Source organism: Oncorhynchus kisutch, linkage group LG24, assembly GCF_002021735.2.
Source record: "Oncorhynchus kisutch isolate 150728-3 linkage group LG24, Okis_V2, whole genome shotgun sequence".
In the NCBI taxonomy this organism is placed as follows: Eukaryota; Metazoa; Chordata; class Actinopteri; order Salmoniformes; family Salmonidae; genus Oncorhynchus; species Oncorhynchus kisutch.
Window position 1 is genome coordinate 34,494,193 of NC_034197.2, and position 16,782 is coordinate 34,510,974.

Genomic DNA, 16,782 nt, shown 5'->3' on the forward strand with positions numbered 1-16,782 from the left:
CTAGACATGCAACATAGAATGCCCACTCATATCACACCCTGACCAACCAAAACATAGAAACAAACAACGCAAATAATGGTCAGAGTGTGACAGTTTCAGTTGAAGAGTTGTTCAAGACTCAATTATCGGTGGGCTTTTTTAATGGCTAGCTCAGAATATGAGCTTTCCAAAAGTTGTTTATATATTAGATAAGTTCAGTCCTTTCGGGAGCCCAGCATTTATTTAAATGTGATACACAATATTGAATAACACCACAAACCAGATAACAATCTTGAGAAATGTACAACTTTATTGAGCTATATATTTTTGAATACATAGAATTAACATCTTACAACATTTATATATTCAAGATACTTTTCCATACTTAAATCGTAACAAGTACAGTGCAGTGAAAAGTATTAGCCCCTTTTCTGATTTATTTACATTTTTGCATATTTTTGATATTGAATGTTATCAGATCTTCAACCAAAACCTGTGTACACAAATAACAATTTGATACTTATTTAATAAAGTTATGAAACACTCAATGCCTCTGTGTAAAAAAAAGTCATTGCCACCGTACTCAACAACTGGTTGTGCCACCTTTAGCTGCAATGATTGGAACAAAACGCTTCATGCAGTTGTCATCAGTCTCTCACATCGCTGTGGAGCAATTTTGGCCCACTCTTCCATGCAGAACTGCTTTAACTCAGAGACATTTGTGGGTTTTCAAGCATGAACTGCTCGTTTCAAGTCCTGCCACAACAACAACAACAAAATCAGATTTAGGGCTGGACTTTGACTAGGCCATTCCAAAACATAAAATGTGTTGCTTTTCAGCCATTTTCATGTAGACTTGATTGTGTGTTATGGATCATTGTCTTGCTGCATGATCCAGCTGCGCTTCAGCTTACGGATGGAGGGCCTGACATTCTCCTGTAGAATTCTAGAATTCTCTGATACAGAGCATTGTTCCTCTAATGACGACAAGTCGTCCAGGTCCTGAGGCAGCAAAGCATCCCCAAACCATCACACTACCACCACCACCACCACGCTTGACACTTGGTTAGAGGTTCTTACTGTATAATGCAGTGTTTGGTTTTCGCCAGACATAATGGGACCCATGTCCTCCAAAAAAGTTGACTCAAGTTTGCCAAATAAGTACCTGGATGATCATCAAGAAGCTCTATGGACAGGTGACTCAAAATAAGAACTTTTTGGACGACATGGGTCCCGTTATGTCTGCCGAAAACCAAACACTGCATTCCACAGTAAGAACCTCATACCAGTGGTCAAGCATGATGGTGGTAGTGTGATGGTTTGGGGATACTTTGCTGCCTCAGGACCTGGATGACTTGCCATCATTGAAGGAACCATAAATTCTGCTCTGTATCAGGAGAATGTCAGGCCAGCCGTCCGTGAATTGAAGCTGAAGCACAGCTGGGTTATGCAGCAAGACAATGATCCAAAAAACACAAAACAAGTCTAGATCCGAATAGTTGAAAAGCAACAAATTTGAAGTTTTAGAATGTTCTAGTCAAAGTTCAGACCTGATCCTGATTGAAATGTTGTGGCAGGACCTGAAATGAGCAGTTCATATTTGAAAATCAACAAATGCCACTGAGTTAGCGCAGTTCTCAACGGAAGAGGGGGACAACATTCCTCCACAGCGATGTGAGAGACTGATCAACAACTATATGAAGCGTTTGGTTGCAGTCAATGTAGCTAAAGGAGGCACACCCAGTTATTGAGTGTAAGAGGGCAATTACTTTTTTACACAGGGCATTGGGTGTTGCATAACTTTGTTTATTAAATAAACAATATATGTAATTGTTGCGTTATTGCTTCACTCAAGTTTTGGTTGAAGTTCTGGTAACATTCAATGTCAAAAATTGAGAAAATCAGAAAGGGGCCAAGACTTTCACAGCACTGTATGTGGACTCAATAAAGCAATTTATAGTTTGCAGTTACTTGGAAGGAAATGGCTGACTTAAAGACACACAGAGCAATTTGACAGCTTCTGAGCAAAGTTCGGAAGAATCATATCATGCAATATTGCAGATAACTTTGGTATTGGACTGAGGCAAAAGCTGATGGCAACCAAAAGCAAAGCTCTTTTACAATACACATTGAGGCGTGCATTTATAGCTGTGTTGTACACATTTGTTTGTTGATTAACAGTATATCAACCGATAGAGACTATGAAATATCTTAATAAATCCAGTCAAAAGGTAATAACATTTTAAATGTACAGATGCGGACAATATAGCATAGCGTTATATCACCAAAATATTTTTTATAAAAGGAGAATTACACAACCAATGCTGTAATCATCTGTTCAAAATTGTGGTTTGTAAATGTTTTGCCTTTAAAATGAATTCTTCTTTAATGGGGAATATACTAACAGCTCATATAACCAAGTTCCTCAGGTTGTGTTAAATGAATCAAAATAATCTCTCGATAGTATTATGGTCTTAATCCTCCCAATTCACTGGGGTGAGCTAGAATCGTGATGTGCTGAAGACCATTAATACACGGCCATTTACTTGAAGTGAAACTTTGGCTAAATCAAACCTCAGGAGGACAATTACATTCATAAAATACTATTCCGAATGGCATTATTTGTAGATAAGTGTTTGTAGTACAGTTACATTAAAAGATTCAGACACTCAAAAGAGTGGATAAATACAGGAGCAAACATTACATTGGCCAGTGACTGTCATGACTGTAAATATTTTCTTATATTGTCTGACTAAATGTATGTAGTTGTGAAGAAATAAAGCATTTGCGTGAATTATTTTGCTTCCATAAAGCAAATGTGCCAAGCTCTGTTTTTCGCTGTATCTAGTCCATCTGACAAGTCTTGGAAGATTGTGTATCACTACCCAGAAGGGAGCGCTCAACTCTCAGCCATATATCTGTGGTATTTCAGTGTGTCACCGATATAATAACCACAGGTTCATGGTGTGGTATTTCAGTGTGTCACCGATATAATAACCACAGGTTCATGATGGTGTGGTATTTCAGTGTGTCACCGATATGATAACCACAGGTTCATGATGGTGTGGTATTTCAGTGTGTCACCGATATAATAACCACAGGTTCATGATGGCGTGGTATTTCAGTGTGTCACCGATATAATAACCACAGGTTCATGATGGCGTGGTATTTCAGTGTGTCACCGATATGATAACCACAGGTTCATGATGGTGTGGTATTTCAGTGTGTCACCGATATAATAACCACAGGTTCATGATGGCGTGGTATTTCAGTGTGTCACCGATATAATAACCACAGGTTCATGATGGCGTGGTATTTCAGTGTGTCACCGATATGATAACCACAGGTTCATGATGGCGTGGTATTTCAGTGTGTCACCGATATAATAACCACAGGTTCATGATGGCGTGGTATTTCAGTGTGTCACCGATATAATAACCACAGGTTCATGATGGTGTGGTATTTCAGTGTGTCACCGATATAATAACCACAGGTTCATGATGGCGTGGTATTTCAGTGTGTCACCGATATGATAACCACAGGTTCATGATGGTGTGGTATTTCAGTGTGTCACCGATATAATAACCACAGGTTCATGATGGCGTGGTATTTCAGTGTGTCACCGATATAATAACCACAGGTTCATGATGGTGTGGTATTTCAGTGTGTCACCGATATGATAACCACAGGTTCATGATGGCGTGGTATTTCAGTGTGTCACTGATATAATAACCACAGGTTCATGATGGTGTGGTATTTCAGTGTGTCACCGATATAATAACCACAGGTTCATGATGGCGTGGTATTTCAGTGTGTCACCGATATAATAACCACAGGTTCATGATGGCGTGGTATTTCAGTGTGTCACCGATATAATAACCACAGGTTCATGATGGCGTGGTATTTCAGTGTGTCACCGATATAATAACCACAGGTTCATGATGGAGTGGTATTTCAGTGTGTCACCGATATAATAACCACAGGTTCATGATGGCGTGGTATTTCAGTGTGTCACCGATATAATAACCACAGGTTCATGATGGCGTGGTATTTCAGTGTGTCACCGATATAATAACCACAGGTTCATGATGGCGTGGTATTTCAGTGTGTCACCGATATAATAACCACAGGTTCATGATGGAGTGGTATTTCAGTGTGTCACCGATATAATAACCACAGGTTCATGATGGTGTGGTATTTCAGTGTGTCACCGATATAATAACCACAGGTTCATGATGGAGTAGTATTTCAGTGTGTCACCGATATAATAACAACCACAGGTTCATGATGGCGTGGTATTTCACTTGACAATTTACACTGTAGTCCTTTCCAAACCGCTGCTCAGATGGGAAAAATAATAACTATTGCCGCAATCCAAAGAGCTTTTGAATATCCAAATCCAGTTTTTACACACAGTGGACGGAGCCTATCAAACAAAACATTCTCTTCACAAAACATCTTGAGCATTTACATATTCATACAATATACACACAGATCTAAAACATATTCAGATGTGCAGCCATGAAGAACATGTCAGAGAAAAATGCCAGTCTAATGTGTTGGTTGCTCCATAGGCTACATTCCATTTATATCTGCAACTTCCTGTAGTGTTATACCTACTGAATATGGCCCTGTTTTCCCAACCAACTATAGGAAAAACATCCTATCACAATGCTGTGTACTGTAGCCTCCGCATAACATGCCATTGCTAAATGCTATCAGAGCACCAACTTGTTTGGCAGGCTTCTGCATCAGACATTTGCCAAATGTATTGCTTGTGTTTGTTTAAATTCCTTTTCAAATGGTATGTTTTACAGTACAGTACCTACATATGTATACACACACACACCAGTTTACAGTACATGTTCATACCTTTTCAACCTCATCAACACATCACATGCCCATTAGATATGCTGGGCTGTATGGTAAAGCTGCTTCAAAACCAAGTCTCATTGCATTGTCCTAATTGCATTGTCCAATCTGTAATCCAACTCTCCTTGACAACTGAAGAACATCGTCTTAACCTCGGCACATACACTACACCTTAGAATTGGACTTGTTTTGCTTTATAAAGAAATGTCAAACAGTTTTATCAATACTGAAAACTACAAGAAGTTTCTTGTTTCTTGGCTCAATAAAAAAAACGAAGCGCTTTGTCAACAGTGATATCAAAATCTCACTATTTGAATCCAAATGTAAAAGTGACAATGGGCAATAAAACAGTCTCCAGTATTTTTTTTGTTCTACTTAAAGTTGTGACTTCATTGTTTTTGTGTTAGATATAAAGTATTCAATCCACTGGTAAATTTGGACAGGGATCACGTACTGTACAACTTGTTATTGCGTAGTACAACAGTTATTGCGAAATATAAAATGGGACAAGAGGCGACTTCACGACCAACCTATTAGCCCTTCCATGGCAACATATCCATGCTTCTTCTGACAATGTATATGGAAGAGCCCCTTTCACCATCAGAGAAAACAAATTATAAACATAAAATCCAAATATCTACACTGATTATGTATTCTATGATCAAATAAACCTTTTCTCATTAAAAGAATAAGAACACAATAACAATATAATCAATGATCATCGTAAGAAAACTATATTCTTATCTTCAACATGACATAATGAGAAGAGTATCCTCCTCTCATTGCACAGTCCTCTGCTCGGTTCCGTAAAATAATCTAAGGTTATTTACAACATACCATATTCTTTTTCCACAATATAACATTGCCGTGCTTCACGACACATATCCTCTGCTCTGACTCTCTCACTCTGGCTCTCTCATACACACACAGACAGCACACGCTCACTCATTCACACTTACTAAGTTCACAACATCCCGCTGATAGGATCACACCCCAACCCACCAAACTAACCCAATGGTTGAGATGGTGAGAGTTCATAACCAACTGCATTTCTCTCCAAGTTACCGCCTCAATCCAAAAATGTATACTTTGGTTATTTGAGGTTTGAAACACATCATCTATCCCCATTCAAAACGACGAGCCAGAAATTTCAGATGACAGTTTTATGCATGTTCACTTTGGTTTTCACAGAATCCACATACTGAAGTGCTTTAGAACAGTGGTTCCCAACCAGGGGAACTTGGCCTATCCACAGGGGGTACTTGAGAAGACTCATGAGACCATAGGCCTACTGGTAAAATGTACATGGGTAAAAGGTTGAGAAGCACTGCTTTAGAACAACAGCCGTGGTTAATAGGTGGGCAACTACATCAGCAGGTGGTGTAAAAGTAGTGACACTGTGTCTGGTGCACTCTCTCACTCTCCTCAGAATGATGACCACACATCACCCTGTACATAGTGGGGAAATTTGCAGACTCTCTCTTTCACTCCAAAACAGGTAGATGTGTAAACACAATTACATTACACCCAACAATACTGTACCCTGTGCCCTAAAGAGTCATTAAACCTATCAGGGTTGTGATGTTTCACTGTGGAAGCTCAATTTGTATTGGATGCATGTCTATATAATCAATAAAGAGAACGCCATCTCCAGGTTTTTGGTACAACGGTTCCCCAAATTCCAGAATTCCTGCAAGAATGAGGAGAATTCCTGTAAGTGCTATGGATTCCTCAGAGAACTGCAAAACGTTGTGTGAAAATAGAACAGAAGTGCTGTTCTTTCAAACCATTGTACCATATCAGCCAAGCACAGCATTATGAAAATAAATAAATAAATACAACATGAGGATTTCCCCCAAATGCCACCATGACACTGTTGGGATTAATCTACCTGGTACTAAACTAATATCCCCCTTCAATGATTACGGAGATGGGAGGGATAGACTAATACCTTGGATTGATGGAGATGGGAGGGATAGACTAATACCTTGGATTGATGGAGATGGGAGGGATAGACTAATACCTTGGATTGATGGAGATGGGAGGGATAGACTGTAATACCTTACTGTGGTGGAAATGGGAGGGATAGACTGTAATACCTTACTGTGGTGGAAATGGGAGGGATAGACTGTAATACCTTACTGTGGTGGAAATGGGAGGGATAGACTGTAATACCTTACTGTGGTGGAAATGGGAGGGATAGACTGTAATACCTTACTGTGGTGGAAATGGGAGGGATAGACTGTAATACCTTACTGTGGTGGAAATGGGAGGGATAGACTGTAATACCTTACTGTGGTGGAAATGGGAGGGATAGACTGTAATACCTTACTGTGGTGGAAATGGGAGGGATAGACTGTAATACCTTGCTGTGGTAGAAATGGGAGGGATAGACTGTAATACCTTACTGTGGTGGAAATGGGAGGGATAGACTGTAATACCTTACTGTGGTGGAAATGGGAGGGATAGACTAACACCTTGCTGTGGTGGAAATGGGAGGGATAGACTAATACCTTGCTGTGGTAGAAATGGGAGGGATAGACTGTAATACCTTGCTGTGGTGGAAATGGGAGGGATAGACTGTAATACCTTGCTGTGGTGGAAATGGGAGGGATAGACTGTAATACCTTACTGTGGTGGAAATGGGAGGGATAGACTGTAATACCTTACTGTGGTGGAAATGGGAGGGATAGACTGTAATACCTTACTGTGGTGGAAATGGGAGGGATAGACTGTAATACCTTACTGTGGTGGAAATGGGAGGGATAGACTGTAATACCTTGCTGTGGTAGAAATGGGAGGGATAGACTGTAATACCTTGCTGTGGTGGAAATGGGAGGGATTGACTGTAATACCTTGGATTGATGGAGATGGGAGGGATAGACTGTAATACCTTACTGTGGTGGAAATGGGAGGGATAGACTAATACCTTGCTGTGGTGGAAATGGGAGGGACAGACTAATACCTTACTGTGGTGGAAATGGGAGGGATAGACTAATACCTTGCTGTGGTGGAAATGGGAGGGATAGACTGTAATACCTTACTGTGGTGGAAATGGGAGGGATAGACTGTAATACCTTACTGTGGTGGAGATGGGAGGGATAGACTGCAATACCTTACTGTGGTGGAAATGGAAGGGATAGACTAATACCTTACTGTGGTGGAAATGGGAGGGATAGACTAATACCTTGCTGTGGTGGAAATGGGAGGGATAGACTGTAATACCTTACTGTGGTGGAAATGGGAGGGATAGACTAATACCTTGCTGTGGTGGAAATGGGAGGGATAGACTGTAATACCTTACTGTGGTGGAAATGGGAGGGATAGACTAACACCTTGCTGTGGTGGAAATGGGAGGGATAGACTAATACCTTGCTGTGGTAGAAATGGGAGGGATAGACTGTAATACCTTGCTGTGGTGGAAATGGGAGGGATAGACTAATACCTTACTGTGGTGGAAATGGGAGGGATAGACTGTAATACCTTGCTGTGGTGGAAATGGGAGGCATAGACTGTAATACCTTACTGTGGTGGAAATGGGAGTGTGGAAGACCAAGGTGAGACACTACAGCCTCACCGTATTATTATTCCCCTCTCAATTAGAAGACAACTCTAATCAACTTCTCACTTATTCAAGCCTTGTCATTTTTCAAATTATTCCTTCATTGTGGTATTATACAATAAAACATAGAAAGGTTCTAGCGAGGGGTATTACAATAGCATTGTGCATAATTTAAGTGAGTCGAAAACTTTGGTCCAAATCCATTAAAATGTACGGGTCATGATTATTGCATTCAAAGAATGTCCTGACATGTCTAAATTTAATTATACAGGGCTGCAATTATGTCAGCCTGTAAACTAAAGATCACAGTAGTTAGCTATACAAGGAAAAATGGTAAGGCTTTCTTTGCCTGTCAGCATTTACAGTATACGTGATGGTAAAAGTGTGTCTGTGACAGTAAACTGTACTATATAGAGAGCAAACACAGAAGAAAAACAGGTATCCTCCTCAGCCTCATCTTACATGTAAACAGCTAGTGAACCTCTCTCAACACTAAATGGACCAACAATGACAATTCAAAAGGTATAAAGATGATGAATATGTATCCCTTCATCGCACACGGAAATGTCTCAGCTTCCCGTCCTCTCGTTCGTCCGTCTCTCTCTCCCTCCACTCAGAAAAGCAGGCTCTGTCGTCGAGAAATGCTGTTCACTGTGAGGAGAGAGAGAGACAGTGAGAGGAGTGACAGACAGATCCCAGGAGTAACACTCATCATCACAGGTACTTGAACAGAGACCAGAGGGAGAAGGTTCCATCGGGGTAAGAGAGCTGCTGACAAAGGAGATACCGTATGAAGACAAACAGCACACACAGTGATACGTTGACAACGGAAATAAGTAGCACTTGTGTCAAAATTCAACGCAAATGTGTGTTTTGTATCCGCATCATTCCATTCCAAACCATCATTAATTAGCGCTGCCCTTCATTGGACGTCACAAAAATATTTTAAATAAATTGAAGTACAGTAAATAAATTCCAGTCCAGATATCAGGAGCATCATGGTATTATTTGACACTAGTGCCGTATTTTCACTTCGCATTGTCAAAACAGGGCCCACAATACAAATTCAGTGTGGAAACCGATGAATGTGTTTGGTAACCATGCTGAATGATCTATCAGGGCGTTGGCCCAAAGAGAGAGCGAGAGAGAGAGAGCGCGAGAGAGAGAGCGCGAGAGAGAGAGAGCGCGCGAGAGAGAGCGCGCGAGAGAGAGCGAGAGAGAGAGGAGCAGGAACAAACATAGGGTTTTCATACAGGACAACTCAGTGGGTAAGGTCCCTACAGGTAATATGTCACATCAGCATTCCCCTTTGGTGTGTCAGGAAGGGGAGAAATGTAAATGACTCTGAACTCAAATACACCAAGTCTTGGCAGGCCGAAAGGGGTACATTTTTTGCATGTAAAAAAAACTATTAAACTATACAGAGTATTGCACAATATTAACGTCAAACATAGTTGAAGTAAACTGTACTTTTCCCTTCCGCATTGTTGATAAGCTTCAAGTAGATAGAATAGCAGCAGTGTTGTAAATGAGAATGAGTCAGAGATCCACCCTCTCATTATCACCCCACTCCTGACTCCTCAGGCTAAATCAGGAGTTATCTACAGGACGGTTAACCCTTCCTCTGTCATATAACAGGAACGAGTTTAGGGTGAGAGAGCAGAACACCCCTCAGAAAGACATATGAATAATTAATGCAAGAAATTATGTAATCATGAATTTCTCATTATAACTGTGTTACAAAACACACATTTTATCCATGGCTGATATTTGGATTATGTAAGCAACAGGCCAATTGATTTCTCTTCACATTTTTTACTGCATGTGTGCGTTGGGCATAATTTGGATATTGATTTTCATTGTTGAGCAGGGGTTTAGTAGTCTGTGTTTTATTACATTTGGTAAAAAGGAATTGTTTTCCTCAGTAAAAGACAGCATTGCCTCCCGAGTTGCTCAGTGGTCTAAGGCACTGCATTGCAGTGCTTGAGGCATCACTACAGACCCGGGTTCAATCCCAGGCTGTGTCACAGCCAGCACACAATTGGCCCAGCGTCGTCCGGGTTAGGGAAGGGTTTTGCTGGCCGGAATTTCCTTGTCCCATCGCTCTCTAGCGACTCCTTGTGGCGAGCCAGGTGCCTGCAAGCTGATTTTGGTCGCCAGCTGGACAGTGTTTCCTCCGACACATTGGTAAGGCTGGCTTCCGGATTAAGAGAGCAGTGTGTCAAGAAGCAGTGCGGCTTGGCAGGGTTGTGTTTCGGAGGACGCACGGCTCTCGACCTTCGTCTCTCCCGAGTCCATAGTGGAGTTGCAGCGATGGGAGAAGACTGTAACTACCAATTGGATATCATGAAATAGGGGAGAAAAAGGGGTAAAAGTCCAGGGGGAAAAAACAGCTCATAAACAATGCAGCCAAGAGAACACAAATAATAGTTCTCTGATTGGCTGGGTCCAGTGAGAGCTCCTCAGGCGGGAGGTTAAGGGAAGCAGACTCTTATGAGAAGCTCATTCTCCATCACTACACAGATCAGTGATCTGACCAGGTCTGATGTGGGCTGACTACAACGCACCAGGCCTGAGGTGGGCTGACTACAACGTATAATGACCAGGTCTGAGGTGGGCTGACTACAACGCACAATGACCAGGTCTGAGGTGGGCTGACTACAACGTACCAGGTCTGAGGTGGGCTGACTACAATGCACCAGGTCTGAGGTGGGCTGACTACAACGCACCAGGTCTGAGGTGGGCTGACTACAACGTATAATGACCAGGTCTGAGCTGGGCTGACTACAACGTATAATGACCAGGGGACTGAATGCTCCTGAGTCAGAGCGGAGGGCAGGCATGTTTTCAACAAATCAAACACAACCAGGAAGAACAGGGGACCAATCAGAAACAGCTATTTTAGCAAATAAAACCTATAACCATTCAGAGGTGGAGTACTGTGCACTAGCCCTGTTGATGTGATGTGACTTGGTGTTTGTTCGAGGATAGTCTTGTATTCAAGGTGCTGTTCAGTGATGCATGCTGTTTGTGTTAATTTCTAACAAACGTCTGAGGCTATGTTCATGAGCCAAAAGAAATTGGCATAAAAAAGCTCGCCTAGCATACTTAAATATCTGAGAGCACTGCTCTGCTACTCCTTTCTTTACATTATTGTGTATGAGTGTGTATTACAATGAACAGTGGGAATTTCCATTGAAAGTGAAGACCACCTAATGTGCTCTGTATGGATGTACACATGTAAATAAAATGTCAAGTATCGTGTAAAGTAGTCTTGACATAGTGTAAAGTAGTCTTGACATAGTGTAAAGTAGTCTTGACATAGTGTAAAGTAGTCTTGACATAGTGTAAAGTAGTCTTGACATAGTGTAAAGTAGTCTTGACATAGTGTAAAGTAGTCTTGACATAGTGTAAAGTAGTCTTGACATAGTGTAAAGTAGTCTTGACAGTGTAAAGTAGTCTTGACATAGTGTAAAGTAGTCTTGACATAGTGTAAAGTAGTCTTGACATAGTGTAAAGTAGTCTTGACATAATGTAAAGTAGTCTTGACATAGTGTAAAGTAGTCTTGACATAGTGTAAAGTAGTCTTGACATAGTGTAAAGTAGTCTTGACATAATGTAAAGTAGTCTTGACATAGTGTAAAGTAGTCTTGACATAGTGTAAAGTAGTCTTGACATAGTGTAAAGTAGTCTTGACATAGTGTAAAGTTCTCAATATAATGTACAGTACTCTTGACATACAATATTCTTCTAGCCTCAAAATCTAAGGAGGTGTTTTGAGAATGGTTACATATTCATTGTTAAAAGCCATGGGATGATAGACTGACACATTGAAGTGCATCAGAGGGGAAAGGAGGGGATGGTTCGCGGCCTCCTCATGAGAGAAGGAAGTGAACTGAATATACCTAAGGTGTGCCGGAACCTTAGGCATCCCTGTACGAGCTCTGGAACACAGTGATGTAGCCATTAAGTTTACATTTTGTACAAGGAAGTTGGGACATTAAAATAAGACATTTCGTTTATGGGATGAAATAGAACTGTAAAGAGAGGAACTTACCTGAGTCAGACAAGGAGCTGCTTCTACAGCCGGGCTCCTTCTCCAGCTGAATGTCTTGAAGTGAAAATATTGATGTAGCTAGGAGAGGATATGTTCATATTATACAATTATTTACCAATGACATGAGACTACACTGCTGTTAATAATGTGTGTGAGTCATGTGTGGAGGAGTGAAGGCCAACTCACTGTCAGGCAGTGTGATGACTCGGTCTCCCAGACTGTGGAAGTATAGATGCCTCATGGCCTCCTCTGCTGAGATGCGCTTCTTTCCCTCAAACTGAAACACAGACGGACACACAGCTTCACTCTACTGTCGCTAATGGCAACGAACACCTCCAGGACGATCAGAAAGATTATCTAAAAAGGTGAGATGGGAGTTTGTCAATGACGACAATGTTGCCACAGGGGTGGTCTCACCTGCAGCAGTTTGGACAGCAGTTCCACTCCTTCATTGTCCAGTCTAGGAATAAACAACAAATACACAATAAATGAAGGTAACTCTCATTGAAGGAGCAGGTCTAACGTGTCATAAAACAGGCACAGTGCCGAGCACTGCATCACCTTGGTGTGTGATTCCGTAGACAGTCGGCTCTGTACCGGGGGTAGTTGTATGAGATGAATTCCTCATTGGAGGTGATTCCAGGCCAGGATGTCTCATTGGGTGTACCTGGAGCAGACACAAACAAGTGCTTCAACTCTCAAGACATTGAAAGGGAAGGGATGTTTTATATCCTTAGCCGTCTCAATGGTGCCAAAAGGCATTTCTCCCCGTCTCCTCTCCTTCAAAAGGGCAGGGCCACACCATGGACCAAGTTGGGCAGTGGCGGGGGTACAGTCTCACCTAGCAGTTTAAAGATGAAGTGCAGCTCCTCCTCCACTGTGGAACCAGGAAATAGGGGGCGGCCTGTAGACATCTCATAGAAGATACAACCCACTCCCCTACAGAGTCAAAATATAACGTTACTATAACAACTTCACTGACATTTTAGAACAGAATGTTATAACGAAACATCAATATCAACCCGATTGGCTAAGACCAATAGTTTATTCTTACCACATATCTATCTGCGTTGAGTAGTCAGTGCTTCCTAGGAGGATGTCTGGGGGACGGTACCATAGCGTCACCACCTCGTTGGAGTATGTCTTGGTGGGAATGGACTTAGCCCGGGCCAGGCCTGAGACAAAAGCATGATTCACTATTCAACAAAACGTTTGAAAGTAGCTTAATATTTTTACATGACAGTTTGTGGGAGAGGCTCTTGGGGCATATTGGCTTATTACACCGGCAAAACTCTGTCGTACTACCAACAAAAAAATGGCTGTTCCTTTTTTCTGAACACATTGTTTTGTCGTTACTCTCAATTATTGAGAACAATAAACTGAAGCACTACAGATAACACTCTGGTTCCACAGAGACTTCTGAGGTGTGGTGATAAGACTGTCTGTACAGTTGGAGGTACTGACCAAAGTCAGCCAGTTTGAGCTCTCCGCGGTCGTTGATGAGCAGGTTCTGGGGTTTGAGGTCTCTGTGGAGGACTTTGCGGCGGTGGCAGTAGTTGAGGCCGCGCAGCAGCTGGAACAGGAAGAGCTGAGGAGGAGAAGCACAGTAACAGACATGAGATAACAAGTCTGCAAAGACATGACAATACCACAGACCACCCAGAGACACAGACCACCCAGAGACAGGGACACACTGAGACACAGGGCCCAGGGACACACTGAGACATGAGAGGTATACTGTAGGTGAGAGAGACACAGGGACACACAGACACAGGGACACACAGACACAGACACACACTGAGACACAGGGACACACTGAGACATGAGAGGTATACTGTAGGTGAGAGAGACACAGGGACACACTGAGACACACGGAGACACAGGGATACACGGAGACACACTGAGACATGAGAGGTATACTGTAGGTGAGAGACACAGGGACACACTGAGACACAGGGACACACTGAGACATGAGAGGTATACTGTAGGTGAGAGAGACACAGGGACACACAGGGACACACTGAGACATGAGAGGTATACTGTAGGTGAGAGACACAGGGACACACTGAGACACACTGAGACATGAGAGGTATACTGTAGGTGAGAGAGCCATAGGGAGACACTGAGACATGAGAGGTATACTGTAGGTGAGAGAGACACAGGGACACACAGAGACATGAGAGGTATACTGTAGGTGAGAGAGCCATAGGGAGACGATGTGCAACGACAAGACACCAGTGAAGACCCTACTAATCACTAACTACACATTTAAAAACGATTGGCACCGTGCCATTTCATCTACTGTTAAGTAGATGTATACATCGGACTGAAATGATAGAATTCCGTTTTATGATACATGCTAAAGAAGGTAAGGGAAATCATGTATCAAGGTATTGTAGGCTGATGAGTGCCTCACCTTCACATTGTGCATGTGGATAGAGTTGCCACAATCCTCCAGATACTGCTTAAGGTCTTTATCCTGCGTGACAAATCACAAATCATTTACACAACTTTGACACTGGCACAAACAAATTCATTTGGATTTTGTTTTCATTCAAAGTGTAAGGAGTCGACAGATGAACAGTGTGTGTGACGCGCTGTCAGATGCTCTTATGCTACTCCTCCTTTCTGTGTGGACGATGACTCACCAGGTACTCAAAGACCAGCGTGAGAGACTTCTGCGTGTGGATGATGTCATGGAGGGTCACTATGTTGGCGTGTTTCAGATCCTTCAGCAGAGACACTGGGGGAGAGAGATAACCAATGCATGATTTAAAAATATATACTTATACAGCATGTCTCAACTCTTTCCATATCAGAGGTCAGCAGCAGCAACTGTGGTTGACTGAGGTCAATCCTGTAAATAGCCAGTGCTCCCTTGGCTTGCTCTGGTTTCCACTTCCCAACCTGTTGGGTTTTATTTTTAGCTGGCGGCCCAGGCTCAGGCCCACCCGACACAAAGGTGTTTGGGCACTATGCCCAGTGCCCACCCTGTGGTGGTGTGGTGTCTCACCTTCTCTGATGGCAGTGCAGGGAGCCCCCTCCTCATGCTCCAATCGGATCTCTTTCAGAGCCACCAGGTTGTCAGTCAGCTTATGCCCAGTGCCCACCCTGTGGTGGTGTGGTGTCTCACCTTCTCTGATGGCAGTGCAGGGAGCCCCCTCCTCATGCTCCAATCGGATCTCTTTCAGAGCCACCAGGTTGTCAGTCAGCTTGCTGCGTCCTTTGTATACCGTGGCATAGGTTCCCTACAGAGAGAGATAATACTTACAGACTACAGTAGGAGCACATCTTAAAAGCAGTACATACAGTACATGCGAACAGTAGCAGAAGAAAACCTCAACGCTGCCAGGACAAATGTTTGGCAGCAGAGGTTAAGAGAAAAATAAACAATAAGTAAGGGGTAGGGTAATGTCAATGTATACGTTTGTAACAGCATACCTCTCCTAGCTTATCCAGCTTCACATAGGTCTCCAGCTTCCCAAAGCCAATCTCGGACTGAGAGAAAAAACACATTGTATCTTTAGAGGATTCTAGAAGTCTTACCACATGTAAAATCACAGAATGAGAACATGCTTTGTTATTCACAAATATGACAGACAGACAGACTCCAGAACATTGTTACAAACTACGAGACTGGCTTTATCCAGGAAGATGAACTACGAGACTGGCTTTATCCAGGAAGATGAACTACGAGACTGGCTTTATCCAGGAAGATGAACTACGAGACTGGCTTTATCCAGGAAGATGAACTACGAGACTGGCTTTATCCAGGAAGATGAACTACGAGACTGGCTTTATCCAGGAAGATGATACAAAGAAGGTCAATCTCATCAGGACACGTGCAACCACTTCTGTTGAGATGTCTGGCAGTGAATGTGTAAGCTCTGACCTTGAATAAATATCAATGAAAGAAAATGGTGGAGGAACAGTATAGCAAGGCATAACCGCAAGGGAGAACAAAATTGTAGTGCACATGAAAATACAAGAACTAAAATGCAAGAGGGAGAGTCTTACGAGCTCAACACACACAGGGACAAGACAGCTCATGAAAAAAGCATGGGCCAGACAGAGTGAGCATGAGGACAGAGGACGAGGAGGACAGAGAGGGAGGGGGCAGTAACCTACCAGGGAGACATAGAGGAGGACAGAGAGGGAGGGGGCAGTAACCTACCAGGGAGACATAGAGGAGGACAGAGAGGGAGGGGGCAGTAACCTACCAGGGAGACATAGAGGAGGACAGAGGGGGGGGGGGGCAGTAACCTACCAGGGAGACATAGAGGAGGACAGAGGGGAGGGGGGGGGGGGCAAT

The 16,782-nt window shown here is 42.7% G+C and overlaps 1 protein-coding gene across 3 annotated transcripts in view; it reads right to left on the reverse strand.

Moving 5' to 3' along the window:
* Positions 1-269: 269 nt before the first annotated feature.
* The window catches only part of cdk16 (cyclin dependent kinase 16), a 28,858-nt gene continuing 12,345 nt past the window's right edge, over positions 270-16,782 (reverse strand). For 2 of the 3 annotated variants that reach the window (XM_031804260.1, XM_031804261.1), the window contains 12 exons: positions 15,912-15,968; positions 15,604-15,718; positions 15,119-15,213; positions 14,887-14,949; positions 13,935-14,058; positions 13,525-13,645; positions 13,312-13,409; positions 13,032-13,137; positions 12,888-12,930; positions 12,657-12,747; positions 12,471-12,548; positions 270-9,064 (listed from right to left, as the gene is read on the reverse strand). In XM_031804260.1, the coding sequence (XP_031660120.1) occupies positions 9,027-9,064; positions 12,471-12,548; positions 12,657-12,747; positions 12,888-12,930; positions 13,032-13,137; positions 13,312-13,409; positions 13,525-13,645; positions 13,935-14,058; positions 14,887-14,949; positions 15,119-15,213; positions 15,604-15,718; positions 15,912-15,968 (1,029 nt within the window). In that variant the 3' untranslated portion in view covers positions 270-9,026. The remainder of the gene's footprint in view (positions 9,065-12,470; positions 12,549-12,656; positions 12,748-12,887; positions 12,931-13,031; positions 13,138-13,311; positions 13,410-13,524; positions 13,646-13,934; positions 14,059-14,886; positions 14,950-15,118; positions 15,214-15,603; positions 15,719-15,911; positions 15,969-16,782) is intronic. The other variant, XR_004205312.1, reaches the window with a different exon arrangement.